The 26,746-nt window shown below is 37.0% G+C and overlaps 3 protein-coding genes across 3 annotated transcripts; all 3 read right to left on the bottom strand.

The window, feature by feature from the left end:
* Positions 1-326: 326 nt before the first annotated feature.
* Positions 327-2,106, bottom strand: LOC103428946 (F-box protein At2g27310-like). The gene has a single exon (XM_008367079.3). It carries the CDS (start codon positions 1,667-1,669, stop codon positions 671-673), a length of 999 nt encoding a protein of 332 aa, XP_008365301.3. The 5' UTR covers positions 1,670-2,106; the 3' UTR covers positions 327-670.
* A 7,150-nt stretch (positions 2,107-9,256) lies between these two features.
* LOC103441876 (uncharacterized) lies at positions 9,257-15,212 on the bottom strand. Its single transcript, XM_008380587.4, has 10 exons — positions 14,899-15,212; positions 14,694-14,765; positions 14,525-14,617; positions 12,192-12,273; positions 11,674-11,730; positions 11,107-11,171; positions 10,928-11,023; positions 10,551-10,637; positions 10,383-10,463; positions 9,257-10,286 (listed from the first exon to the last, which is right to left on the bottom strand). Exons 1-10 carry the CDS (start codon positions 14,995-14,997, stop codon positions 9,570-9,572), a joined length of 1,449 nt encoding a protein of 482 aa, XP_008378809.3. The 5' UTR covers positions 14,998-15,212; the 3' UTR covers positions 9,257-9,569.
* Positions 15,213-16,998: 1,786 nt separating this feature from the next.
* On the bottom strand, positions 16,999-22,027 carry LOC103441877 (ruvB-like protein 1). Its single transcript, XM_008380588.4, has 12 exons — positions 21,747-22,027; positions 20,943-21,131; positions 20,666-20,797; positions 20,417-20,566; positions 20,047-20,202; positions 19,312-19,446; positions 18,310-18,375; positions 18,121-18,227; positions 17,802-17,901; positions 17,568-17,659; positions 17,419-17,488; positions 16,999-17,303 (listed from the first exon to the last, which is right to left on the bottom strand). The coding sequence occupies exons 1-12, from the start codon at positions 21,834-21,836 to the stop codon at positions 17,214-17,216; spliced, it is 1,377 nt and encodes a 458-aa protein (XP_008378810.1). The 5' UTR covers positions 21,837-22,027; the 3' UTR covers positions 16,999-17,213.
* Between the last annotated feature and the right edge of the window lie 4,719 nt (positions 22,028-26,746).

The raw sequence follows: 26,746 nt of genomic DNA, 5'->3' as shown, positions 1-26,746 counted from the left end.
CTCACAATATTGCCTAATGTCATTTGTACTAAATCATTCACTTGTACTCACTAAAGGAGAACTTGAACCTATGTACTTGTGTAAACCCTTCACAATTAATGAGAACTCCTCTATTCCGTGGACGTAGCCAATCTGGGTGAACCACGTACATCTTGTGTTTGCTTCCCTATCTCTATCCATTTACATACTTATCCATACTAGTGACCGGAGCAATCTAGCGAATGTTACAAACTTAACACTTTCTGTTGTATCAAAGTCCTCACTGATTTTGTGCATCAAAAAGCTCAAATGACCAGGTAATGCCATATTATTAACTAGCACAAAAATATTTGTAATGAGACACATCTTCCACATATACTTAATTTGAACCAATTCAATGGTGTATAAAGAGCTACACTACATAATCACATTTGTGATCATATAAATAAACAAATTATTATAATCGAAATCCCATTTTGCTTCTCCATTGTATGAACTTTTCTATACATTTTGGTATAAAGAATTAATTAAACTGTGTAATTAACAGTAAAGTAACTTAAACCCAACTGTTTCTTTGATTTTCTGGGTTTCATCATCATCGGTTTTTTCAACACCAGCATCATCACCATCGTCATCATCACCATCACCATCACCATTATCATCATCATCATCATCATCATCATCTCTTGGACTATCTGAACAAGACAAATGACCAGAACGCTATCAAAATAGTAACCCCAACAGCAATGCAGATCATGTCCAAAGCCTTCTCTCTCCTCTCCTTTCTCTCTCTCCTCTCTCTCTTCATCTCCAAGTACTCACCGAACCTCGCCTTCCCGTTTACCTCCTTCCTCCTCTTCCCTCCCTCGATCGCCCTCTGCAGCAGTAACAAACTCTCCCTCCCGTTCAAGTGATTCCCCTCCATTCCTTCCACCTTCATGCTAACCTCTCTCACGTGCAGCTCCCCTCCTTCGCTTCCCTTGCACATGACCACCATCCCGCACTGCACATACTCCCCCTTCTTCTCCGCCGCCAAAATCGTCACGAAGCGCAGCTGTATCTCCCCCGTTAGCCAGTGCCGCTGAACCGTCACCGCCCTCCGGCTCGACAAGTTCGCCGCGCGTTTCCGGGCCCGGTCGATCACGATCCAGCTCAGGCTCAAGTTGTCCTCCAAGTGCTCCAACGACTTCTGGTCTTCCCCGACATGTCGGATTGGTGTTGGGACGGTTTCTTTTTGGTCAAGTAAGTCAACTCGGAAGGGCGAGCAGAGGAACCACCCGGACTCTGTCTCGGACTCTTGAACTTTCGAGAAAATGACCTGGTCTTTGTAAAACATATCGACGGCGGAGATTAACTCCGTGGTGGGACACGATGGGCTGAAATCTAATTGGGAGGGGGAGTGGTCGAGGAGCGGGAACGAGTCTGAGAAGAAAGAGCGGTGACCAGCAGGGAAAGTAGAAATGAGGTCGTCGACTCGAGGATCGGTTATTGAAGGCCACGTGGTGGTGTTGACGTCCCGCCAGAGTTTTTCTTCAGCGCAGCAGGCTTGTAATTCGGAGGAAGCGCAGGCGGCGGAGGCCAAGGTCTGGCCGTCGAGGCGGGTAAGGATGTGAGCCGTGATGATGTCGGGATGGATGGAGGAGATTGAAGCTCCGTCGCCATGATCGACGGCCGGTGCAGAAAAGCTCATTGTGAAAAAAAATTGTCGTAGTTTTATTAATTTCTCTGGGTCTGATTGGATGCAGAGAAAATGTAGTGAAGGTTTTGAGGTTGTTTTTGTGTTGAGAGGTGACAAGGAAGGGTGTGAAGGGCGGGTTTTATAGCGAGGACTGAGAGGGGAGTAAGCCAAAGCTGAATGGTCAAACAACGGCTTTCAAGTTACAAGGTTTTTGAAGCTTAATTACTTAATTAATTAGTTAAACAATAATTAAAGTAGTTGCAGTGAAGGAGCAGGCAAATCTCTCTTTGATTAGATATATGTAATTTAATATCTGGGCGTGTTTCATATATTTCCTTTGGTTTTAAATAACGAAAAAAGAAGAATTGAATAATCTGTATTCTCTTTGGTTTTTATTTAGGTTGGTTGATTATTGAATTGTTTTTTGGTGGGAGTCGGGGAGTGTTTGGTTTCACGTATTCTTTTTGAGTTCTTTGGCAATTTTTATAATTTATTTACATAGCCTCTTCTTATCGGCTTTACCAGACCCTAACAGTAGTTGTGGGTATGTTCTAGTTTTGTGTTTGGTTTCGAGTACAAAAACTTATGTACCTATTTATTAAGGAAAACTAATGAAAATGGCTTGAAAAATTTGAGTTTTAACGATAAGGACAAAATAAAAGGTAAAGTGAATAGTACTAGGATTGACTTTTTAGTATTAAAAATGTGGTTTTTCATTAAAATGAACAGTACCCCGCTTTTCGTTAAAGTTCCCTATTTATTAGTCTTTGTTTTCTTTGGTTCACTTTAGGCTTGACAAACGATCATGTTTGTAGTATACATGTCATACATGTTATCATAACGGGTCGTATCGTATCAAACTCGTTATCTAATTAACGAGTTTTTAACATATGACCTAATAACAACTTAATTTGTTAATAGGTCATGTCGGTTTAATGGGTCATGCAAGAAATTGTCAATACTATATTTAACAGTTTTCGCGACGAAGAACATTTGGTTGCGCAAAGAAAATTTCGTCTCATAGATATTAAAGCGACGAAATCTTCGTTGCGCAAAGGTCGTGAAAAAATACCTTCCACGATGAAATTATGAACTTCGTCGCGCAACAAACGACCGCGCGACGAAATGAGGTTTTGTTGCAATCAATGTATTGGAACGAGGCCCTTGGTCGCGGGAAGAATAAGGGTAACGGGGTACTCATTGGGACAAGATGACAGTGTTAGTAAAGACATTGCGTGACGAATAGTTTCGTCCAGTAAACATTCATGCAATGAAAAAGAATTAATTTTAACATTATTAAATTGTTGAACTTTTGTCCTATAAATGATTAAAGTTTTCGTTGAGTGTAATATAGTGCGAAGAAGATTTTCGTGGCGCAAAATTCAATTTTTTTTATTTTTTTTGGTTCTAGGGACATTTTTTATTTAAAATAATAATTTAATTTAATTGTAACTATAACTAATACAAAAAAAAAATTATGCAAAAAATGAAAATCTACGAAAAGATGTATTGAAAGTCTATTTGGCCATAGATGGCGGGCTGTTGGATGTCTTGCGGCTAGAGGGGCTCGGAGGTCGACTAGTCGGGGTGCTGGGTTTGCTCTGGGCTGAGGGGCTCAGAGGTGGACAAGGCAACAACACCTGGTGGGGGACGGATGCAGGACGAGCCGAGGGCCACTATGATAAGCGCAAGCTTACTCTTCAGGTTGGCCACTTCATGCGTCAATGTTGTGACCTCGCCCTTTGACTGTGTGGATGAAGAGGTTCAGTTTCGCGGTGATGAGCATGCCCCATTCCCCGACAATACTTCCTCTGCCTCCGACTGAGGGTCTGATCCAAGGTCTTTGTCAGTATAAGAAAACCCACAACCTCCGGTGGATCCATGGACTCGACCAGGGTATCAGGGAAAGCTAGGAAGTGGACACCTGAAGAACGGACTAGCTTGTCTCCACCAATGTCGCCTAAGACAATGACAGAAAATTTTAATAATAATTAATATTGAATTAATTTTTATATACTTGAAAGCATAAGAGACTAATTAAGAATTAAATTATATTTACATGCAATTGCTTGGCCAACTCATCCCTGAGTCGAACATAAACGTCCTTAAAGAAGTCTATCTCGGGGAATTTTGAACCCTCCTGAAAATAGAAAAAGATAAGAAGAATGTTAGTGCGCAAAAAAGAAATTAATATTTGTCACATTTAAAAATTGGAATATTAAACACTTTATTACCTGTCGTGCTTCCGTCCTATATGATAAGGGCCTCTAACTCGAGTGGTGGAGAAGAGTCTTCTTGTCCTAGTTGATCTTGTTGGCTTTCCCCCCTTCTTCTATTATACAAAAAATGAACGTATTAGTTGTAATATGTAATGAAAATATAAAAAAAATTAATTAACATTAGTAAGAGTTTTAAACAATTATAATTAATTAAGTCGTATATATTAACATACGTACCACATAGGAGTCCTCCTGAAAATGACCACAGAGCCACGCCCAATCCTCCAGGCGCTCCTCCAACTCCTATGGGCAAACCTCCACGAGAGCGACCTCTGGATCACAAAACAAGTCAAAACGTTTGTGGAGGTCGCTCTTCCACTGCTTAGCCATCAACGAAGAGCCTGTTTAGGTAAGTCTCCATAGAAGCGTTCATGTTGTCAAAATCGTAGTTTGTCTACAATTTAACAAATATAATTTTAAAATAATATTAAATAGGACATACATTTATTAATAAAAATATATATACCATGAAAACTAATACAAGATAGTTGGATACTTACCGTCAAATAACTGTGCACCTTCTCCTTCATCTCCGCTGGCATCACTTGCCAAGATTTTCACAACATAGTGCAATTAGCCTGAAACGATGTGTCCAACGTCGTGGACCAATGCGTTATGCTGCTTCGACATATGTGCAGCCTGATGCTGTTTTTGTATCCAATCGTGATACCATCATTGGTCACTCGGGTAACCTTCGTCGTCTTCAACTGTCTACAAGAATCCCGAGTGTTCTTCTTAGCTGCTAAAAAGTAAGAACGTCAATTAACATATACTAAAAATTCCACCCAAATTTCAGCAGAACCTCCCCTATAGTTATAACATTTCTCAAACCCTGCAAACAGTATTAAACAATATTTTATATCTAACCAACAGTTGCAATAGTTGAAGCACACAATTTGGCATCAAACACGGAATTGAAGCATGGAACATATTTTAGTCAACAAAAAATATTTTATCGATTTAAAGAATAAAGAAATGAATGGAGTTTTATTTGTTTATTTATTTATTTTATTATTTTACCTGGCCGCAAGCCCCCGGCCTCCAATGCGGATGCCAATGCCAATGTCTTGTCGAGGTGCAGGGGCACCAGTGATTATGCCACGTGCTATGGGGAAGCGCCACTGAAGACGTCATTGACGTCAGTGCCTAGGCGACCCAGGACCAACCGAATTAATCGGAGTGAAAGGCATAGGGTCCACCTGCATTAGAGCAATCACGACCATGGTTTAAAATATCCATAATATTCCGATATTTCCATCGAAATTTTCATGTTTTTGGACTACCGATATTTCTGATATCATCGATATTTTAGACCTTGCTAAGTCACTCATGTATCTTACCATGCAATGTATAAAGTGTAAAATATTGTACTAATTCATTATATATAAATGATTATGGTGTGTTTAAACTTTTTTCATTAATTACTATATATTTTCTACACTCACAATGTTTGCCAGCTAGTTATATAATCAACTTAAATCAGTTATATCTATCATACAATGCATTTCCTTCAAATTTTTTTGTATAAACTAATAGATAATTGACTAAATAAACATCCTGCAAAGTTTCAATAAAAATTTCCAAGTTTTTCTTACAATTTCCATGGTTTTTATTCAATTTTTATCGATATCGATAATATCCCGATATTTTCATCGAAATTTCCGTATTTTTGAACTACCGATATTTCTGATATCATCGATATTTTATACCTTGGTCACGACAATAGTAGCAGGTGGGGGAGGCGGCGGAGGTGCAGTAGTCATGGTCTTACGGCAAGAAGTAAGACGGGACATCTACATCCATACCAGAATCAAGCATTGTGATACTGACTTCCACTTTGTTGCATCTCGGTTACTTAGTCATTAACATTCCAAGTTACTATATAAAGCCATATGGTAATTCCCATTTTAACTTTAACTATCTCAGCAAGTGAAATAAGATTCCTGTTTCTTCAAACTCTCGACCCCTATTCTTCTTGCATCTGCATTCTCAACTTCTTGTACAATCTTCTGCTACACTGTTATAAAAATCAAGGGTGGGAAGGGAGGCTAGGATTTATAGGAAATTTCGTTTTATATGTTTATTTTTGTTGATGCACAAAATCAGTGAAGACTTTGGAACAACGTAAAGTGTCAAGTTTGTGATCATCGCTCGATTGCTCCAGTCACATAGTGAGGATAATATGTAAGGAGATGGAGATAGGAAAGTAAACACAAGATGTATGTGGTGCACCCTAAGCTTGGCTACGTCTACGAAGTAGATGAGTTCTCATGAATAGTAAAGGGTTTACACAATACATAGGTTCAAGCATAATCATCATTAGTGAGTTCTAATGACTAGTTTAAGTACAATAATGACATTAGGGATTAATTGTAGGAGAATTGTCTCCTTTTATAGGTGAGGAGAGTCCTTAGCTTTTGTCCACGATTGATGTGGGACTCTATGAGCTTTATTTTGACGTTGACATGTGTCGCGTTGTGATTGCACTCCTGGTTGAAGGGAAACTCTTGTGCTTCAACAGGGGTGCCTCAGCATGAACCCCTCAGTGGGTCCTTGAAGGTATGACTTTCGTCGGTGCTCGATAATTTTGAGATTGATCAAGTATGGTACAAACAATTTTTATTAATAATTATTCACTTAAAAAATTGAACAAATATCCTTTAGTAAAATAAGACTGAATGTTGTTACCAAATGATCATGTGCTATCAAGAAAACGTTTAGAATTTTCTTTTTTTTAGTATATAGTTTTGGGCCATTAAACCTAAATTTGCCTTAATATATTAAGATTTGAGGTAGATTGCAATAATATTCATCAGAAATACAATTGTGACTTAAGATTGTACTGTTTAAAGAATAATTAAACAATGTCACTTAGTACTACCGTCTAGTAATATTCCTCTTTAATTGTAATGAAAGCTCTTAAGTTTAATTTTTGCCAATGACAAATTTGAACCAAATTTTTATAGCTAGCTATTGTGAACCTTAACCTATTTAACATAAATAATATCAATGTATCAAAAAAATAATTAAACCGTTATCACAAATTTGTTGACATAAGTGATAAGCACGGCTAGTCGATAGCTCTATTTTAGTTGTCTTTACTTGACTAAAAAGCTTAAAGAGTCAAACACTCAAACTTATTGAATTAATTAACACTGTTTTGGCATTTACTTTATTAACGATAATGGAGCATGCAAGTGGACGCAGAAGTTCAGCCCTACTTTAATTGTAGTATTGACCAAGAGTAGTGCTTGCCTTTGTGTATTAATTTCTTAAGATATGATAAGGACCCTTTTTTTCTTTTAAATTTTATCACAAAAGAAGGGCAGTGGATCATTAGTTTTAAGAAATCGTTTAGAAAGGAAGTACGTTAGTTTAGTAGTTCGAAGTTCAAATTCTAGGGTCTTAGAACATCTCCAAATGATATTTGTAGGACCATTTTTAAAAATAAATCAATTAAAATAAATTTTCAAGATCTATAATTAGTGAATTAATGAGATCAACATAATAAAATAATTAAAAATTATTTGGCATCACCCTTTCTCATATGTCAATCCACATAAGATTGACATATCGGTTGGAGCTTGCTCCTACTTTCAAATTTAATTACATGGCATTCCACTTAGGATTTGACATCTCATTTGGAGATGATCTTAGACTATCTCCAAAGGAGATGTCAAATTTTAAACCTAAAATTTAAATTTGAAGGCTTATGTGGCACTGTGGCATCTCTTAAACTTGGGGTGTGCTATCCACATACCCCATTTTACTTCTCACACACCCCTTGATAATTTATGTCCGTTGATCGGCCGAAAATTAAGAAGGTGTGTGAGAAGTGAAATGGGGTGTGTGGATATCACACCCCTTAAACTTTTGCTCTCCAACTGATATGTCAAATTTTAAATATAAAATAATAATTCATATGTCTTTTCTTTGCATTGGGAATGAAAAGAAACAAAAGGATAATGCTTTAAACCAATAAAAAATTTATAAAAAGCATTTAATAATTAATTAAATTTTTTTGAATGTGCTGTCAAATTTGGCAGCAAGGGGAGAGATGTCAATTCATGTCATGCCACATCAGATTTGGCCTCTTGATTGGAAAACATTAATGCTGTCTTTTGTTGCCGTTATTGCTGATTTGGATAATTTGATATCTCCTTTAAAGATGCTCTTAGTGATTTAATGTCAAATTTGACATCAATGTCAAATTTATTTTTAATTCATTTTAATAGTGAGTACTAACACTTTAATCAATAAAAATTTTATTTCAACATTTTTTTAATTATTACAATCATTTAAAACTCTATTTAAATAATAAAATAACATTTGACAATTTGGTTGGAGAATTACAAAATTTAACATAAGGTTTCAATTGCCACATCAGCCATCAATTGTAATTTGACTCTTATAATTTGATATTTCCTTTGAAGATGGTCTTTAACTCTTTCCACCCATTTGAGAGGAGAGTAATTAATGCTGCTAGTATGGACTCAAGGCCGACCCTGAGGGAAGCTGATGTAGGTGCCCGCCGGAGGACAAATTTTTTTAATATATATTTATAAGGGTGTGCTATCCACACACCCATTTTTACTTCTCACACACTCCTTGTTAATTTCTATCATTTGATCTTCTTCAATTCACCCGATCCAACGGCTGAAACTTAGAAAGGTGTGTGAGAAGTAAAAAAGGATGTGTGGATATCACACCCCTATTTATATGTGAGAAAGCCAAATTGATAAAACATCAAATACGTTGCTACTTTTGCAGCTGAGAGGACTCGAATGTGTGAACCTGCATGCTTCCTGACATCACCTTTCCACATGCACTAATCTCATTAATCACCGAATCAATCAGTGTTGGTTGTTACAAAAACGCATTTTGTATAATTAATAAACTATTAATCAGAATAAAATTAAGGGGCATATCCATGACAATATCCTTTTTTTACATCACTTTTGACACAAGTTTGTGGGGCTACAACATAATATTTTTCAACGATCTGAACCGTCTATCTTTTGGAACATCATTCATAAATCATCCTTACAAAAAAAATTAGACAAATCCAAAACTATTAAAACATTCATTTGTAGTGAAGAAAATTGAAGAATATGATTCTACAAAGAAACCCTAACCCTTAATTCAACAGTCATATAGTATCATATTTGTGTGACTTTTTTCAGACATAATCTTTGAGAGAAAATCTAAAAGATAGACGGTTTAGATCGTTAAAATAGATTACAGAGTGAGTCCCACAAAAACTTGTGTCGCGTCCAAAAAATGGTGGTGGTGGTGCTCATGGAAAAGTGGTGTTGAAAGCTAGTCCAAAACTCCATCTCTACTGATAAATGCTCAAAGATTGTTATCTCTACAGCGGTAAAAATCATGACTTGACGGAAAGGAATGCAAGTAAATGGTTAAAACATCCATTAGAAAGGGAAAATAGTGAAAAGTTATCGAACGAAAAAGGGTAAATGGTAAAAAGTTACCAAACACGTTACACTCTTTTGCTTGTACATCTGCAACTCCAAATGTGCATGAGTTTAACCAAACTTGCGGAAGAGAAGGGGTCCAATCTGCACGCTAGCTCAACACAAAATTTCATGGGCACAAAGCATCTGCCTCCGCAATCATTAATCATCACCCCATGTCGATGGCCCACCTGTTCCAATTTCATCAACAGGCGACGGATGCAGTGTAGAACCGGTGGAGGGACGGTTTTTGGCTTTTTTACTCTTAGAAGGGAAGGTTACTAAGCCACCCAAGTCCCTAACCTTGTCATTAACCTTTTTTTCACTAGCAACCTCAGCATCAACAGAAAAAAGCTCCAAAAACGGTGTATCTGCATCATCGATAACATCAAGTTCACCTTTTCTCCCCTTGGATTTCTCTGGTTTCTTTCCAACCTCAGCATTATCTTCTGTGTCGGCTGGACTCTTTTTCTGCTTCTTCTGTTGCAATGCTTTCTCAAAATGCCCAGCATTCTCCAGATTACCAGGATCATCTTCATTTTGCATATGATGTATGTGGTTCTTTTTCTTGACCGGATCTCTTTTTTCATCCCCCTCGACAACGTCATTGTTTGAGACATTGTCTTTTGATCCCTTCCTTTTCCGTTTCGATTTCTTTGTATCAGAATCACTAGCATTTTCAATGCCACCCTTAGCTTCACCCATTGCATGATGTTTGAAGTCTCTCTCTTTTGGCTCTTCTGTTTGAGTTTCTTGCTTGTCAGCAGCATTAAGTGAAGACTTATTAACTTCATCACCTCTAGCGCCCCTTTCACTCTTGATGTATTTATCTATGGGTCTTGCGTTGAATACATGGAGGTTCGGCAACATCTTTTTAATCTACAGTGACATTGTTTGTATAAGTATATTTAACAACGGTAATCTGGAGTCAAAATAAAGATCTAAAAAAGAAAAAACTAGGACAGCAACTAGTACCTTCTTTACTAATTTATCCTTTTCAACAACAGGGTTTCCTTGCAGATTGAGATTCCTCAGATTGACGAATGAATTGATTATCTATCTCAGAATGCAACCGAGAATCAGGGCCACATAAAATTCCAAAGACAAATAAAGAAAGAAAAGTTTCTGCATGTTGGATCTAACCTTCAGATCCGACCATCTTGTGATCACATTATTACCCAAGTCCAAATTCTGGAGTTTCTTATTAAGAGCCAACTCAGTTGGGAGACCCTGAGCAGCATGCACAGAGACGGTAGGTGAGTAAGTGAGAAAGAGAGAGCATCATAGTGAGAAAAACCAGACAACACACGCATATCAAACCTAGCTACTTGAACAAAATTTATTTTCGACACTGAAGTGAAGAAATAAACAGTATAGGAAATCACTGCGTAATCATGGAAGAAAATAATTACACTAATTGAGTAATGTTGGAGGTAATTACAACAACTCAGTTTTTTTCTTAAATCTACAATTGAGATAACATGCTTTCCGACAGGTATACCAATCAGCTGAAAACAAACCTTAATATCATTATGAGCAAGACGGAGCTCTTTCAGTTCAATACAGAACTTGAGTGAGGCCTCTAAAGTCTGAAGTTGGCAGTGAGATAGAGAAAGCTGGAACCAAGAAAGTTTCGGGCGTTTAGCTAAATTTAAGTGAAATTACCACCAAGGACAATCAACCACCGAAAAATGCTTACCTTTGTGATAGATTTCACCTTCTTCAGAGAATCACCAATGTCACGGATCGGATTTCTAGAAAGAACTTCAGAGAAATCAAAAACTTTATTGCTTTGTATCAATCATGAACAAAAAATATTATACTATTTCTTGATAAATATGAATCATGAATAAGAATAGCAGGTAAAGAACAAACCAATGGAATATGAGGTTATCAGCTTTGTAGTGTCAGAAAAAGAAAATTGGGGAAATTGTGGCTTTTCATACAGAGTTATTCTGAACAAAGCTCCACCAAGAAATGGAACAAACTAACAAGAAGCTGTTATCTAGGTGGCCCCATACATGTTAATAAATTCGAAGTTCACCTCTAAACAAAAGTAGCTATAGAAAGACACCAAATTCATATACATTGACATTCACTCCATGAAAGGATTTTTACCTCATGTTTATCTCCTACCATTTTTCATTTCAAACAAAATAAAATAAAAACAGTCCGTAGAGGTACAAAATTGGTTATCTTTATAACAATAAAAATACAAGTAATAAGTCATTATTGAATTCAGGGAGAAAAACTTTAGAACACATACCAAGAGTGTTTAGTTCTCTCAACGGTTCAAGTCTACAAATTGAAGCAATCTCATTATCTACAAAACCCAGAAGATAAAATAAGAAATAGGGAAAGAGAGCACGAGAGATAGAACTTTAAATAGTCACTGGCATTTAGTTATCCTCCAATACTACTATTCACTATAATTGGCCCACTTGACTTACAATATCATGAATTTAAGCTATTCATCTCTTACATCATAATGGTTTCTTGGGTTCGAAGCCACTGCTTTCTTGATCTTATCATTGCGAGAAAATGTTCTTACGGTCCTACTACCATGCTAAAAAGGTTTGCTATTAAAAGAACATTCTACTATGGTGTCATTAGTACTACTAGCCTAGCTTTTGTGGGTGCCCATTTAGTTCACTTGGGTATCCCCTTTTGTACGTCTTTCCATTTCTAATTTGTTTCACAAACATCAAAATGCAAAGGAGAAAAAAGGGGTATTTTAGGATGAGCCCATATGGTATTCCTCAAAACATTCGAACAGAATCTCACCATTCAAAATTACTGCACGTAAGCTCACAATAGACTTGATCTCATCCATCGCTTGAAGTTTATTGTTGCCAGCATTTAACACCTGGTTACAAAGATTGAACAAAGTGACTCTAGAACCCAAAATGTGGATTTATTGATTATACAATTATCCTGCCTTGGTCAATAGCCAATTATTTAAAAGGAATGAAGGAACTCAAATAAACAAATTTTCTACAAATACAAACTATCAGCACTCTTGTTTGCAAGCTGTCTAAAAAAAGTGTCTCTAGGAAGTGGAGAAACAAAAATGTAAAAGAGGAACAACCTCTATCAGGGCCTACCTTTTTTGCTTCTCAGATTTGGAGAAGCTGAGAGTTGTTTAAATATGTTATATCCTAGAAAGTCCATAAAGATCCATTTTCCCCATTTTATCCCCTATAAACAGATACAAGCAGAGGAAAACTAGAGAAATTATTTTCCTTCACTTTTCTCCTGTTATTTCTCCTCTCCTAAGTGTCAACAAAGACTTCAAAACACACCATCACATCCAATCCTTCCAACTGATAACACATTTTTTTTTTCTTTTACTTTGTCTAATCTTGGGAGCAGCCTCTCCATAAATGGGGGTAAGGCTAGCCGACATTCACCTCTCCCAGACCCTGCGTAAAGCGGGAGCCTTGTGCACTGGGTACGACCTTTTTATGCATTGCTACCTGTCTGCAATTTGCAGACTGCTGTGATGGGAGTGATGAGTATGATGGTCAAGTAAAGTAAAGTGTTACTTTGTCTAATCTAGTCGTAAATTTCCTTGTGTAGTAAAATTATTTTTATCTTTATTCACTCTAGTTTTGAAGTGTTTTCTATCAATTTCATTTATTCATCTGGAGCTAACCCTCCTCATACTACAAGAGAAAGTAGGGCTGGAAATTTTTCCAGAAAATCCCAAACCAAACCAAAAAAATCCCAATCCCATACCGAAAAATTCCCAAACCGATAATACCAAAATTTTTGGAATTCATACCGAACTGATCCCGAACCTTTTGGTATGGGAATCGAGACTACACATTCAATGGTTAGGGAATCCCGAACCGAACCGAAAATATATATATGTATATTTATTTTGGTTGCATGCATGTTGAATGTTTAAGTAATTTGAGAGTAGACTATATTAGAAATAGAATTATGAAAGTAAGTAATTTGGAACTTTGGAACTTTGGAACGTCAATTTGACTTAATAAGAATGATTTGGTATTTCAATTGGTAAGAAATTTCAAATTGTTAATAGGTAAAATGCCTAAATTTCAAATGATATGAAATTGGGCAACAAAATTTTAAGCCAAAGGCCCAAATTTGAGCCCACAATCCAAAAATCTCAAATTTGTGCCCAAAAGCCAAAATGTAATACCCATCCATCCCGAAATACTGAAAATATTTCAGGAATCCCAAAAATTGGGAATACCAAAATTTTGGTTCGGGATTGATCTTCAAATTCCCATCCCGAAAATTTTTGGCTTGGGATTGGGGATCTCCCACTTTCGGTTTGGTATCCCATACCGAACCACCCCTAGGAGCTGACAAGAGGTCTATGATTTATCAAGTTGTCAACCCAAGCCAATGAAGCCACAAAACATGGCTTCTTGGGGTAGAGTTTGACATACTTTACATACAGATTTTAAATCGTCTTTGGTATGTGAATGTAGTACAATAACACTAATATCAACATTTTTTGTCTTAGAAGATTTCTATGGTCGCAGCACACATGAGCCTTTCATTCAAAAACATATCAAGCATGATAACAATACTACATGTCGCTAAAAGATATATTTTTGAATGAAAGACCCATGTGAACTAGAACCCTAGGTATAAGCTCTTATTCTTATACATGCAAAAGGGCATGTAATCAATAGAAAGGAACTTAATATATTTGAATTGATTGCTCTGGGAGCATCACTGGATCACTTAGTCCCCATGATTTCATGCTTTGTGCTGTCTATGAAACAATATGTTCATAAAGCATAAGCAAGTAGATGAGAAAGATAATTATTAGGTTAAAAAATCCTAACAATTCGATGGGACAAAAAACTTGAACACCATAACGGCCATATGTTTATCAAATTTACGGTCTGAACAACAAAGAGTACGGTAGCATAAGATAGACCAACTGAAATTTCAAAATTTCCCCCTAAATGAGCTTTACTAACTAGTCCAGGCTACATGAGGCACTACCCTAAACAAAGTTCGACATCCATATTCGACTAATATCAAGAAGCTGAAAGTGTATCCCCAAAATATTTACAGTCTTCCAACACCCACATTTTGATTAAAATCATAAGTAGGAAAAGGATGGTACTTACAGTGAGCTTAGAAAGTCCCTCAATTCCTTTGAGGCTCTGCAGTTTATTATTCGCAACGGATAACCATTTTAAATTGATACATGACTTCAACACCTGAATTTCAAGCACACAAATTTAGCTTCAACAAAATTCACAGCACAAAAACGAAGACGGCTTACCGATCAATTACCTCGAGAGAAGTGAGATTGTTGAAGCTGAGGTCGAGCCTCTCCAAGTTGTTGAACTCGCCCAAGCACGAAACCTACCCATTTTTTGGAAATCACAAATTAATTTTATCCATAAAATGAAATTGTAAAAATTGATGATAATCCAATACAAAATGAAGAGAGGGGGAGGGAGCGGAGGGAGATAGAGGAAAACGACGTCGTACGTACGTCGGAGAGAGCCTTGTGATTGAGCTTGAGAGTTGAAATGGAGTTGGGGTCGCGGGTGTTGTTTTCCTTGAGCACCTGCTCCAAGCTCAGACGATTCATTGCTTCTCTTCTTCTACGCGTTTTGCTTTTGGTATTTGCAATTGCAGTGTAATCGACTTCTTCAGTCTTCACGTTGGGATTAGGGTTTAGGGTTTAGGGTTTGTGGTTCGGTAATCTGTGATTAGGGCTTTGGAATAGTGGGGTGATGACTTGTGTGTGTGTTTTCATCTGTCTCCATTGCAGCTCTGTTCTGGGCTTTTGAGTGCTCTTCTGTTGGGCCTGTCTTGTCTTTGTGTCTGTTTTCACGATGTTTCGGAGTATAGAATATATCTGATTTTTAACGGTTATATTGTTGTATATAAATGTAAAATCAAGATTTAATGGTTAAAATGTTTAGAGTATCGTATACTCCAGATCATCATAAAATTTTTGGTTTATTCAGACTAGAAAGAGCTTCGGTTTACACTACAAATTCGAATTCACTATGGATTGCTAGGTACGAAGCACTTTTGTATACAAGCACTTCTATTAGGAATGCTTTCATTAATAAGATTTTGAAATTTTTATTAAAAATATAACCGCAACTTGAAAAAACACTTGGGAATACTTCCTAAAAATGTATTTGACATGTACTTTTTCAAAAATCATTTTTATCACTTTTAACTTTTTTACCAAATACAATAAGAAGCGTTTTTAACCCTTTCAGAAGTAATTTCAAAAAAATCTTAATGCACTTGCAAAGGCCGAAGTTAGACCTTGCACAATGTTGTGTTTTACGCATCATGAGATATTCGATGTGTCCTGGCGGATGCATTGAGGGGCAGGGAGGTTAGCTGACTCTCCGAACTTCGATGAACATCCATAAATACCCTAGGTGTTGACCCTCCGAACTTTGATAAATGTCCATGGATACCTTGGGTGCTACCCTTGTGAAGATTAGAGTTGGCTTCATACACTCCAACTGACTTCAGGCCTACCAAGACTCGGTAAATATTCATGGATACCTTGGGTGCTGCCCTTTGCATACATTAACATGTGTGCAATATGTCTTTCCAAATGATTTTAGGCCTACCAAGACTCGATGAAATGGTGATATGTATGCTATTTTTGGTATAAAAAAAAAATTGCTATTCTTACTGACCTTCCTAATATTATTTCCTGAATCCGTCACTGGCTATGCCAAATTATCCTACGCTCAAATCTAACCCATTAACTTATCATGCACAACTATATAAACAAGTTAGCATATCTACCATGGCATCCTAGCCTAGTTTTTATTGGGTAATGCTATCCACACTCCCTATTTTACTTTCTACACACACCTCAACTTTTTACTGTTAGATTAAATGAATTTTTTTTTTTGTCAAACAATAGATTTTGTTAGATTAGATGTTAAATTAGCCACTGATGGGGTTCGAACTAACGCCGTCATGCAAGGGCTCAACTCATTTCCATCACTGTGGTAAGGGGCCACTTACATCGAATTAAATGAATTAAAGATGATCAAATGACAGAAATTAACAAGGACTGTATAGATGGTAAAAAGAGATGTATAGATGGTAGAAAGAGATGTAAGGATAGCAACAAGCTGAGAGGTTAAACTCTTTCTGCAACGAGGCGTTACGTCTCCTGAGTTCATATACGACACTTGTTAAAATCTATGGTGCTCGCCCAACAAACTACAACCACAAGAACCTAATTTCCATTGTTATCAACTCAAAGCTCGACGATGAACAACCACCACAGGACGGCCAAGTGATTGAGGACGAATTCTATGCCAGTATTCCCCACGGCACGTCTTAAATTTGAATCATGACATTGGTGAATCGCACGATGGTTGCCAAGAGGAACAAAATTGTGACTTCCGTACAATGGTTGTATACAACACGATTCTCATTACTGCCTCCTCATGCCGTCCGACCAAATATTGTGAGAAAGATGTATACACCCATTGTATTCAAGAATTTCATGTAAATGAATGAAACACGCAATTGCTTAAGAGAACCCTGTCTGGTCTCATGACCAATAATCGACTAAACAAGAAAACAAGTTACAAACCAATTAAAATTACCTACACCGAGTTTTCTCATTTGAAAATTGCGAAGAATCTCTCACGCAGATGTAAGATACACACATTACTCAGATCAGACGGAAACTCAAAACCATTTACTTAACCAATGTGTGTCACTCAAGCAAAAGTCAGGGAAAGTGAAGATAGTACCAAATCATGCTGCTTCGAAAACCAAACTAAGACTTCTAGAGAAACTGTTCGGTACTTATGTAATGTACTTTTCCTGCTGCTCTTGAAGAACCTTTGCCGAAGACTTGGCATCCAGATAAAGCGTACCCACCTCCTCTAGGTCAGCCTACAGATCATACAAAACAATAACGCATTAATTTCATGAACAGTGAATGATAAATCTTCAACAGTTCACTTCAAGCACATATAATAAGTAATAACATGGTCAAATCTGTAACTACCTTGCATATTTTGTCTCTGCCATTCATTTTTGCCACAATGCTTGCAGGCGATAAGAGCTGAACAGCATGCCTGATGAAACAATAAATACAGTAAGCATCCTTCACAGGGAATGAATTCACAGCTATCAAGTTTAAAATTTACGCCAGACCTTAAAGATGATTTTTGTCCTATCTCTCCGAGGTAAGCCAAACTGTCATCATCTATAGCCAGTTCCTCTACTTGTGCACGAATTACTAAGATCTGACTCAAGCACCAACCGGTACAGTAATCAGTAGTTTGACACTTTCACGAAAGGAAAAAAAACAGTAGTTTGGTACTTGATAAGATGCTCTGTTGTAGAAAGAGAATTTCTAGACAATAAGCAAATGGAAATGGTCAAGACCTTTATCATCTCTTCAAGACCGTAAGTCTGTGTTCGGATAATCACCAACCGGTCCAACAAGTCAACGGGAATTCCATGAGGACTAGCCATATCAGTCCCTCTGCACAGCAACATATTCATGTTTAAAAAGCAAGAAATTATAATTACAGTGAGCATACCCATGGAACATTACAGTCAGAAAACTGAAGGCTTCTAGGAAATTTTGTACAATTGGACATGGAAAGATAGGCATTGCCTGGGTATATGCTTTTATACTGACATAACGGTAGTACCTCAGAAGATATTGTGGCAAATGCCTGTATGATTAGAACTCTCATACCTTACATTGCAAATTCCTCTATTGGTGGCAAATATTACGATTGGAGATAACGAGCTCTCCAAAGCACGGTTCAAGTATGAAAAGCACTCCATATCCAGCATATGTACCTATTATTCAAGTTTTAAAAATATAAGTAATTTGGAGAAATGAAAATACTTATAAGGAACTTGACTTGGATGAGAAAAGAACCTCATCAATGAACAGAACTCCAGGCACAAGTTCCGCTACACCTTCATCAATATACCGGTTAACAACCTGCCATCAATTAAAAGTAAATCAAACATCTTATTTTACTTTTATTTCATAGATAACAAAAATATTAATAGAAGGGGGAAAAACTGCTATATTGGTGCAACCTATGTAAATTATTTCAATTAGTTATAATTAGTATTTTAAAGAAATTGATTTAAGATTTAGGGAGAAGAAATAAATTATTTTAACTTCTTCATTGTGAGAAAAACCTGAGTGCACAACTAATGTAATTTGAATGCTCCACCACAGACTAGATAAGAAAGAAGTTATAACGAAAAATTAAAAGTTGAAGTTCTAAACTCAGTATGCTTCATGAACCACCTCACCCCGCTTCCACACATGCAATTACTAGAGAACTCCCTCACACGCACTATTGTTCCTTTCCTCCAAATATACCACTTTCAGTAACCTATCACAACTTTCAATGTTACTAAACTACTGCCACTTCCCAAACTTCCTTGCTAGACTGCCATCACCTCCGCCAATAAAGGCCTTCCTCAATAAATTTCAAATAAAGGGGATAAATCCCTAGCAACAGACTATTTCAGTAGCAAGCAGTTCAAAACATATGCCAATTTAATCCATAAGAGGAACTAAGAACACTAGGAAGTTGGGAAAGGACATTAGCTGTTTCTATTGATAGCAGAAGTTGGATTGACTTAAACATACTTAAGTGTCTAATTCATGTAGAAAATAGAGAAACAAGTCATCGAGCAAGATTTAGATGGAATTTAAAGCTGAAGTTGATTTGACTTATAACATGTCAAAGGCTTGGAAACCTTTTTATCAGTTGACTTCATTAGTATTTTTCAGCAGGTTTCTCCAATTATATTGAAGAATTAGCAAGGAACATTGGTCACATGGAAACCATATCTTTGGTTCCTACCACAGAAAGGACATTAAGTTGGGTCAAAATTTCCTACACAAATACAAGATTACCTTATTTATTTCTTGTCGCAACTTGTCAGTAATTTCTGTTTTCCTCGGCTTCATCATTTGACCCATTAGAGATAAAATGTCTTGCCCACCTTGAGGCCGCGCATTTGCAGCATCCAGATCATGTAGTGTTACATCCTGTTAGCGAATTGTATAAGTAAACAGAAATTGAACATCAAGAGAAGATCAGAGTATATGTACACAAAAATTTAATTCTGTTAACAAAAATAGAGCATAATAGAAATTTAAAGAAAGAACGAAAAAAAAATTGATCAGAACCACTATAGTGTTTATGGTCTTAGGAAGAGATGTTGATAGATGGTAAGTTCACATGGTATTCCAAGAAAATATTAGGCGTCCAATGCAAGGAATTACCAGGCCAAAAATCCTTAACAATTTCATTGGTGGGCTATATCCATCAAGTGCAACTACTCAATTGCAGGTAACAATAATTTAGCATGTTTCAAGAATCCAACTTCCTATATTAATCAAACAACGAAACACAAAAATGTATTATTAGGAAACATCTGCATCATGCAAGGATGATGCATATTCCTTTCGAAAAAAATTTACCATACAGCTAGAATCATTGACCAACCAGTTTGAGTAATAATCCATATAGTTACTGATAAGGCTGCTAGCTGATGACAAACCCAATCCTAGAATATGTCCGATAAAATGGATGCTATCAACATCAAAGAGGACATTTACAACAAAGACAGATCACATAGCACAAACCTGCACAATCTCCTTCTTTTTGTGAACCTCTCCTTTTGGAAGTGGTACATACTCTTCTGCTTCCAGATCAAACTCTGTAGCAAAAGCATCACTTCTACCAACTCTTTTAACTGCTCCGCTATTTGCTTCAATGTATATAACATCACCAACAGCTACCTGCATGTTGTGTCAACAAAGTTGTATGAAAAGAAGAAATGACCCCAAAATAGAAAAGCCACTTCAACATGACAAGCAACATGAGTTGGACATCGTTCAGACTATTTGCCATCAGTAGCTTCATACACAATCAAGAATACAAAGCAAAATTGTATAAGCAAAAGACGAAACAAAAATCTTTCTATTCAACACAAAATAAATAAGAGTACCTTACCTTTTCCTTAATCAATGCATCATAAATAGTGGGGTCCAACTTCAGTTGCTTAGTTCCTTTAACAGTTTTTAATCCAATGATGACGTGACTAATGCTTTTACCATAACCACCGGTTACACTCTCTGTTTCTTCTGGTGTGAGTTCCGTCACCTAAAATGAGATTATCAAAACATCAAGAACCATAACCACCCTACTCATATAGCATTATCACACTATATTGACAAAAAATTGATATCATTAGCAACTTGCCTCTCCTTCATACACCTCTTTATTTTCCTTGATACGTAGACCAATAGCCCGTCTAAAATTTTCCATTAAAACCTCAGTTTTCTTAACTTCTGATGAGTATACTTCTGATCCAACCATCGGGCAGAACGGAACCTGCATACAAGAGCCATCAACGTTCATAATCATAACGAAAAAAATCTATTCGTTGTGGAATATGAATCAGAATATCCCATGAAACACATGATAATCAGTTAACATTAGATATTAGATTACTGAGAGAGAAAAATGTGTGGAATACCTTACTCCCAAGCTCCTGAGATATTCCAAGAGCCAGCGCTGTCTTTCCTGTTCCAGGAGGTCCAGCAAGTAGAAGTGCCCGACCAGCCATCTTCTTCTGCCGTATCATATCAACAACAAGGCCAGCAGCTTCTCTTGCTTCCCCCTGACCCACAAAGCCAGCAGCCCAAGGTATTGCTCTTCCATTGGCCTGGAAAGAATGAAACCGAAAAACCCATACAACATTGCCATTCATTCAGATGGACATCACTCCATAAACTAAATTTAAAAAAAAAAAAAAAACAAAACATGATTTATGCAGTATTGAAGTTAAACAAGCCCGCATTAGTTTCTCGCACTTAAAACTTTAAATATACAGTCACAAACCATTTCTCTTCCAGCCAGAAGCAAATTTAATTGCTACAGTACAATCAATAAAACATAATCGAAAGATAAAGCACTGACCTTTGATTTCAAAAACACGCACGCATACGAATTGTGAGAGAATGTTACAGGAAACAGCATTGCAAATTCAGTGAACACCAAAGTTAAAAAAATGAAGCACAAGCTGCAACCCCTCTAAGTTCTAAACGTGCATTCTCAGTCAGAGTACTAATAGCCTACCATTTCCGGCATATCACAGTGGAATTTCGATAAAATGCCGTGCGCCAAACAGACCCTAAAACCCTAAACCCTAAAATCAAAGACAATTTTACAGCGGAAAAAGGAAGAAATAGTTTTGAAATACAGTACCAATCAATGCGTATGGAACAAAAAGAGAGAGAGAGAGAGAGAGAGAGAGAGAGAGAGAGAGAGATAGAGAGACCTCAAGACCAAGGCCTTTGATGTGGGTGTGAGTGGCTATGCGCTGCTTCTTGGTAGTCGACTGAACCTCTTCTATCCTCACCTTGTCCATGTCTCCCTCTCCCTCTCCCTCTCTCTCGCTCTTGAATTAGGGTTTTTAGAGAAGAGAGTTCCAGTACAGCTGTTGTGACCTGTGAAGAAGAAGAAGAAGGCCCTGCGTAATCGGACACGAGGAAGAAGAAGGCGACATTATTTTCCTCTTCCTCTCCTATTAAATGGGCTAAAATTTCAGATACGAATTTTGGGCCGGGCTTAGAATTCAAATCACTCCATGGTACTAAGGCTTTATTAATTTACTGGAATATTTTTGCTCATAACCATAACTATGGTGTATACACCTAATTATCTGCAGCGTACCTATTTACTTAACTTTAGTTAAATTTCATATTAAAATTTTCTTCTTTATTTTAAAAAAATAATCAAGGTTAGGTGAAATAACACGTGGCAGATGATGGTGGATGGTAAGCAAACATTACAATTTATGATGGTGAGCAAAAATGCTCCCTTGATTTACTCCTTTGAAACTGGATTTTAATCTCACTTTATCCTTTGAAAATAGCTTTGTATCACTTTACTCTTTGAGATTGCAAAATTGAGCCATTTCACCCCACTTATGTCCATGGTGGTGGCAAAGATTTGGCACTTTAAGAGGTTTAAGGTAGTCTGAAAATTTTCATATCTCACTAACCACAATGTCTCATCTCTGTCAACATGGTATGAAATGCACAAGCTATGCTTTCATTTGACGTCCATGAGACATAATTCACATAAATAGGGTGAAATGACTCGATTTTGGTTGTTTCAAGAGGTAAAGTGAGACAAATCCATCTTCAGAGGATAAAGTAGAACAAAAATGTAGTTTCATGGAAAAATCACATCATTTTTGTTCATATAATTCTTCTTTTAATTTTGGTCATGATCCTCCTTTTATTTGTACAATCGACTCAAAATAGTGTGTGCATAAAACAATGCGACCTAAAATAGATTAAATTGATAATCATTTGTCACTAATAAATACAAATAAAAGGAAAACATTCCAACAACAAGAACAAGAAAACTTATTTGTCAATTCAATAACTAATCGATATTAATATCAATGTGAAGATGTTGCACAACAAATTTATTCAATAGTTGATGACAATAATATTCTGCATCAACACACATAACTCAACTTTAATTTGATAATTTAAAAAAGGTTAAATTACATACATTTTGCACCCAAGTGCGATTACAACCTCATATATCATCTTTAAAACATTACAATCCGTTACATAATCTGTTAGATTGGCTGTTAAGTGATGATGTAGCAGATATGGGACCCAGTTTTTAATGAGGTGGATGTCAACTTTGCGCCACGTGGATAATTTTTTTTATAAAATATAAAAAATTATTATTATTTGAAATATTTAATAAATAATTAAAGGGTAAATTACATTTTACCCCCTTAGGTTTGGGGTCAATTTTAATTTCTTACAACATCTTCAAAACATTTTAATTTCATACATTTACTTATCATTTTATTTCAATTTCATACATCCGTTAGAAAATCTGTTAAGTAAACCGTTAAGTGATGACGTGGCAAATATAAGATCCACATTTGTGTTGACGTAACTGCCAACCCATCCCCATTGCCTCTTCTTCTTTTTCCACCATCGAGCGGTCCCTCACTCTCATAGGTCTCTCATTCTTCTTCCTCCCTTCATCTCTCTCTCGCTCCCACATCTTCTTCTCCACCTAAGAGGCTTGTTAACTTAAGATGGTGTTACAGAGGTCCTTGAAATTGGGGTCCCAATGTTTGAACAAATTGAAGAACAAGAGGTGTCAGGGACGAATGTGTAGAGGCCGTTAGAGCCTTTGTGGCCCTCAAGGCTTACCATTGTCAAAAACGACGAGAACTTCGCCGAGGGAAGTCAATTCGAGACAGGGTTCTTTGATTCGAGGGCTTGGGGTTTGAAAATCACCAAGCATAGACTTGTGTTTGTTCCACGAGAAACATTGGGTCATGGTGGTTGTTTGATATCGACGGGGAACGACTGTGAAGCCGCTGTTAGAGTTGTCTTGGTGCGTTGGGAATCGTTGGAGAAGACAATGATGGTGGGAGCAACCACCGGGGAGGTGCAAGGGGGTTGTAGGGGAGGTGGGGGTGGGGTGGGGTGGGTTTTTTTATGGGAGGGGAGGTAAAGAGAGTGGATGAAAGGGAGGTGGGTTGGGGGTGGAATGGGTTTATGGGTTCTGTTTTTGTTTTTTTTTTTAATTTTAAATTAATTATTTTTATTAAATGTTTAGCCATGTGGCATAAATATGGCAGCCACGTGACATAAATGTTGCAGCCACGTCAGCTCTTAACGAACCAATGGATGGAAAATGTAACGAAGGTATTATATTGAAATAAAATAGTACGTAGGGTATGAAAGTGAAATGTTTTGAAGATGTTGTATGAGGTTGCAATAGACCTTACACCTGAAGTGGTAAAGCGTAATTTACCCATAATTAAAATGTCAAAAAAAAAAAATTCAACCCCACCCCACCCCCACACCGACCCCTCTTCTCTCTAATCAACTCCTCATCTGTTCCTCTACCATCCCCACACCTCTTCTCCCTTTAATCAACCCCCACACCCTATAAATTTTCATTTTTTGGCTTCTGGGATGAAGAGATCGACGAATCTGGAGTGGGATATGTATAGGTAGGGTTTCAAAGAAAAACAAATTGACACCATCTGGTTCCAGATGGATGCGCAATTGAAGGACAAGAAGAACAGGAAGAACTCACCCACCTCAGAATTTTCGCCATGGCAGAGCCGTAACCTTTTCCATCGATCCGCCACCACACCCATTGTTATCTCTCCCATGTGATGACTTAGGTTCCCTATTTCAACCACAGAGGATTTCAATTTCGACTAATTCGCGAAATTCCCAATTTCAAACCACGCTAGATTTGAATTGTTGGGTTTCAATTGATGCGATTTGGTTGTGGGTGAGGGTGTGGTGTCGAGGGTTAATGGTGACATAGAGGCGTGTTGTTAGTGGTTATGGAAGATGGGTTTGATCAGAGGGAAAATAGGTGAGGGGATGGTGGAGGAGCGGAGGAGGAGTTGATTTGAGAGAAGAATGGTTGGGTGTAGGGGTGGGGTGGGGTTGATTTTTTATTTATTTTTTGGTAAATTACACTTTACCACCTCAGATTTGGGGTCTATTGCAACCTCATACAACATCTTTAAAACATTTCACTTTCTACGTCAAGTACTATTTTATTTCAATATAATACATCTGTTACATTTTCCATTCATTGATCTGTTAAAAGCTGACATGGTTGCTACATTTTTGCCACATGGCTACCAAAATTGTGCCACGTGGCAAAAAAATTAATTTTTTTATTCATTTAAAATATTATAATAATTTACCCAATTAAAAAATAATAATAATAAAATTGAAACCCAGAAGCGCCGCACCACCAGAACTCGTTGAATCAATCTCCAAAAAGCTCACAATCTACATCGACTACCTTCAATTCTGAGTTGTATGTCATAGCTGGTGAGCCTTTGTTCCCAAAACCCCGCACCACCTGCTTCCCCAGCTCCCCTGGCTGATGCTTCCCTAATCTCAGCCCAACTAATCCCATCGCACCTTCTTGAACCTCTCCAACAGCAGAGTCCACTTCTTCCACCTTCCAGAAGCTTTTCACCGCAAGCGTTGTTGTGGCTCCTCCCACGGATGGCTCGTCATCCTCGATGAAACACCTTTCGTCCTCCTCATTAACCCCCTCACGCACGCCAAGTGCCACCTCCCTCCGTCTCCACCTTCCCCAACGTTGTTCGATTCGATTTGATTACTTCAATTTGGAGCTAGGGATTAGAGAGAGAGAGAGAGAGAGAGAGAGAGAGAGAGAGAGAGAGAGAAGAAGTGTGTCTGATTTGGGGGTGGGCTCGGGTGGGGAGAATTTGATTTTGGTTGGGGGTGTGCTCGGGTAGGGAAGACGAACTGGGTATTGGCTTTTTTTTTTCTTTTTTTTTTTGCTTTACTTTAATTTATTTTTTTATTTTTTTATTTTTTTATTCAGTGTTTAGCCATGTAGCATAAATGTGACAGCCACGTCAGCGCAAATGGGGACCCTTTATTTGCCATGTCATCACTTAATGGTTTACTTAACATATTTTCTAACGAATATATGAAATTGAAATGTTTTAAAGATGTTGTAAGGAATTGAAATCAACCTCAAACATGAGGGGGTAAAATGTAATTTACCCTTCTTTTTTTTTGACATTTTAATTATTTATTAAATATTTCAAATAATAATAATTTTTTTATCCATGTGACGCAAAGTTGACATTCACCTCATTAAAAATTGGGTCCCATATCTGTCACATGATCACTTAACAACCAATCTAACAAATTATGTAACGCATTGTATGAAATTGTAACTAAATCATATTTGGTGTATGAAATTATAATGTTTTAAAGATGATGTATGAGGTTGTAATCACACTCATACTTGAGGGTGCAAAATGTAATTTACCCTTAAAAAAATCTTAGGCCAATATATAAAAAAGCTTTAGAGTGACAAATTTTGGTTTAATTCAAGTACAAAATTGACTGGAGAGGTTATGATTAGAAATGGATAAACTAATATCTACAAAAATAATATTGATGAAATAATAATACAATACACAATTAAATTATAAAAATATAGTACGTACAATAAAACAAATGACAGTACTAAATTTAATACAAATACACAAACTCGTTGAGTAGACTAAGGCTTGCCCATTGTAATGTCATTGAAACAGATTTTCGTTTACTCGATGTTTGTAGTTTGTTAGGCGTCCGCTTCACTAGGAAGTACTTTCTACAAGTCAACAAATGCCGAAGACCACCTTTTTGTTATAAGTTAACAAATTCAAAATCATTCCAAGATGCTTTGGCGCCTTTTTTGCTAACGACTTCTTCACAATCCAACTTCAGC

The sequence above is a fragment of the Malus domestica genome, chromosome 03, assembly GCF_042453785.1.
Source record: "Malus domestica chromosome 03, GDT2T_hap1".
Taxonomy (NCBI): domain Eukaryota; kingdom Viridiplantae; phylum Streptophyta; class Magnoliopsida; order Rosales; family Rosaceae; genus Malus; species Malus domestica.
Note: the sequence above shows the minus strand (reverse complement) of the source record. Positions and strands in the feature narration are given on the sequence as shown.

Coding starts and splice junctions, on each gene's coding strand:
- LOC103428946 (XM_008367079.3), bottom strand. CDS start 1,669: ATGAGCTTTTCTGCACCGGCCGTCGATCATGGCGACGGAGCTTCAATC.
- LOC103441876 (XM_008380587.4), bottom strand. CDS start 14,997: ATGAATCGTCTGAGCTTGGAGCAGGTGCTCAAGGAAAACAACACCCGC. Junction 14,618..14,693: donor ACAATCTCACTTCTCTCGAG/GTAATTGATCGG, acceptor CTTGAAATTCAG/GTGTTGAAGTCATGTATCAA. Junction 10,287..10,382: donor AGGATAAATTAGTAAAGAAG/GTACTAGTTGCT, acceptor ATGTCACTGTAG/ATTAAAAAGATGTTGCCGAA.
- LOC103441877 (XM_008380588.4), bottom strand. CDS start 21,836: ATGGACAAGGTGAGGATAGAAGAGGTTCAGTCGACTACCAAGAAGCAG. Junction 17,902..18,120: donor AGAGGAATTTGCAATGTAAG/GTATGAGAGTTC, acceptor GTTGCTGTGCAG/AGGGACTGATATGGCTAGTC. Junction 17,304..17,418: donor GCAGAGACAAAATATGCAAG/GTAGTTACAGAT, acceptor TATGATCTGTAG/GCTGACCTAGAGGAGGTGGG.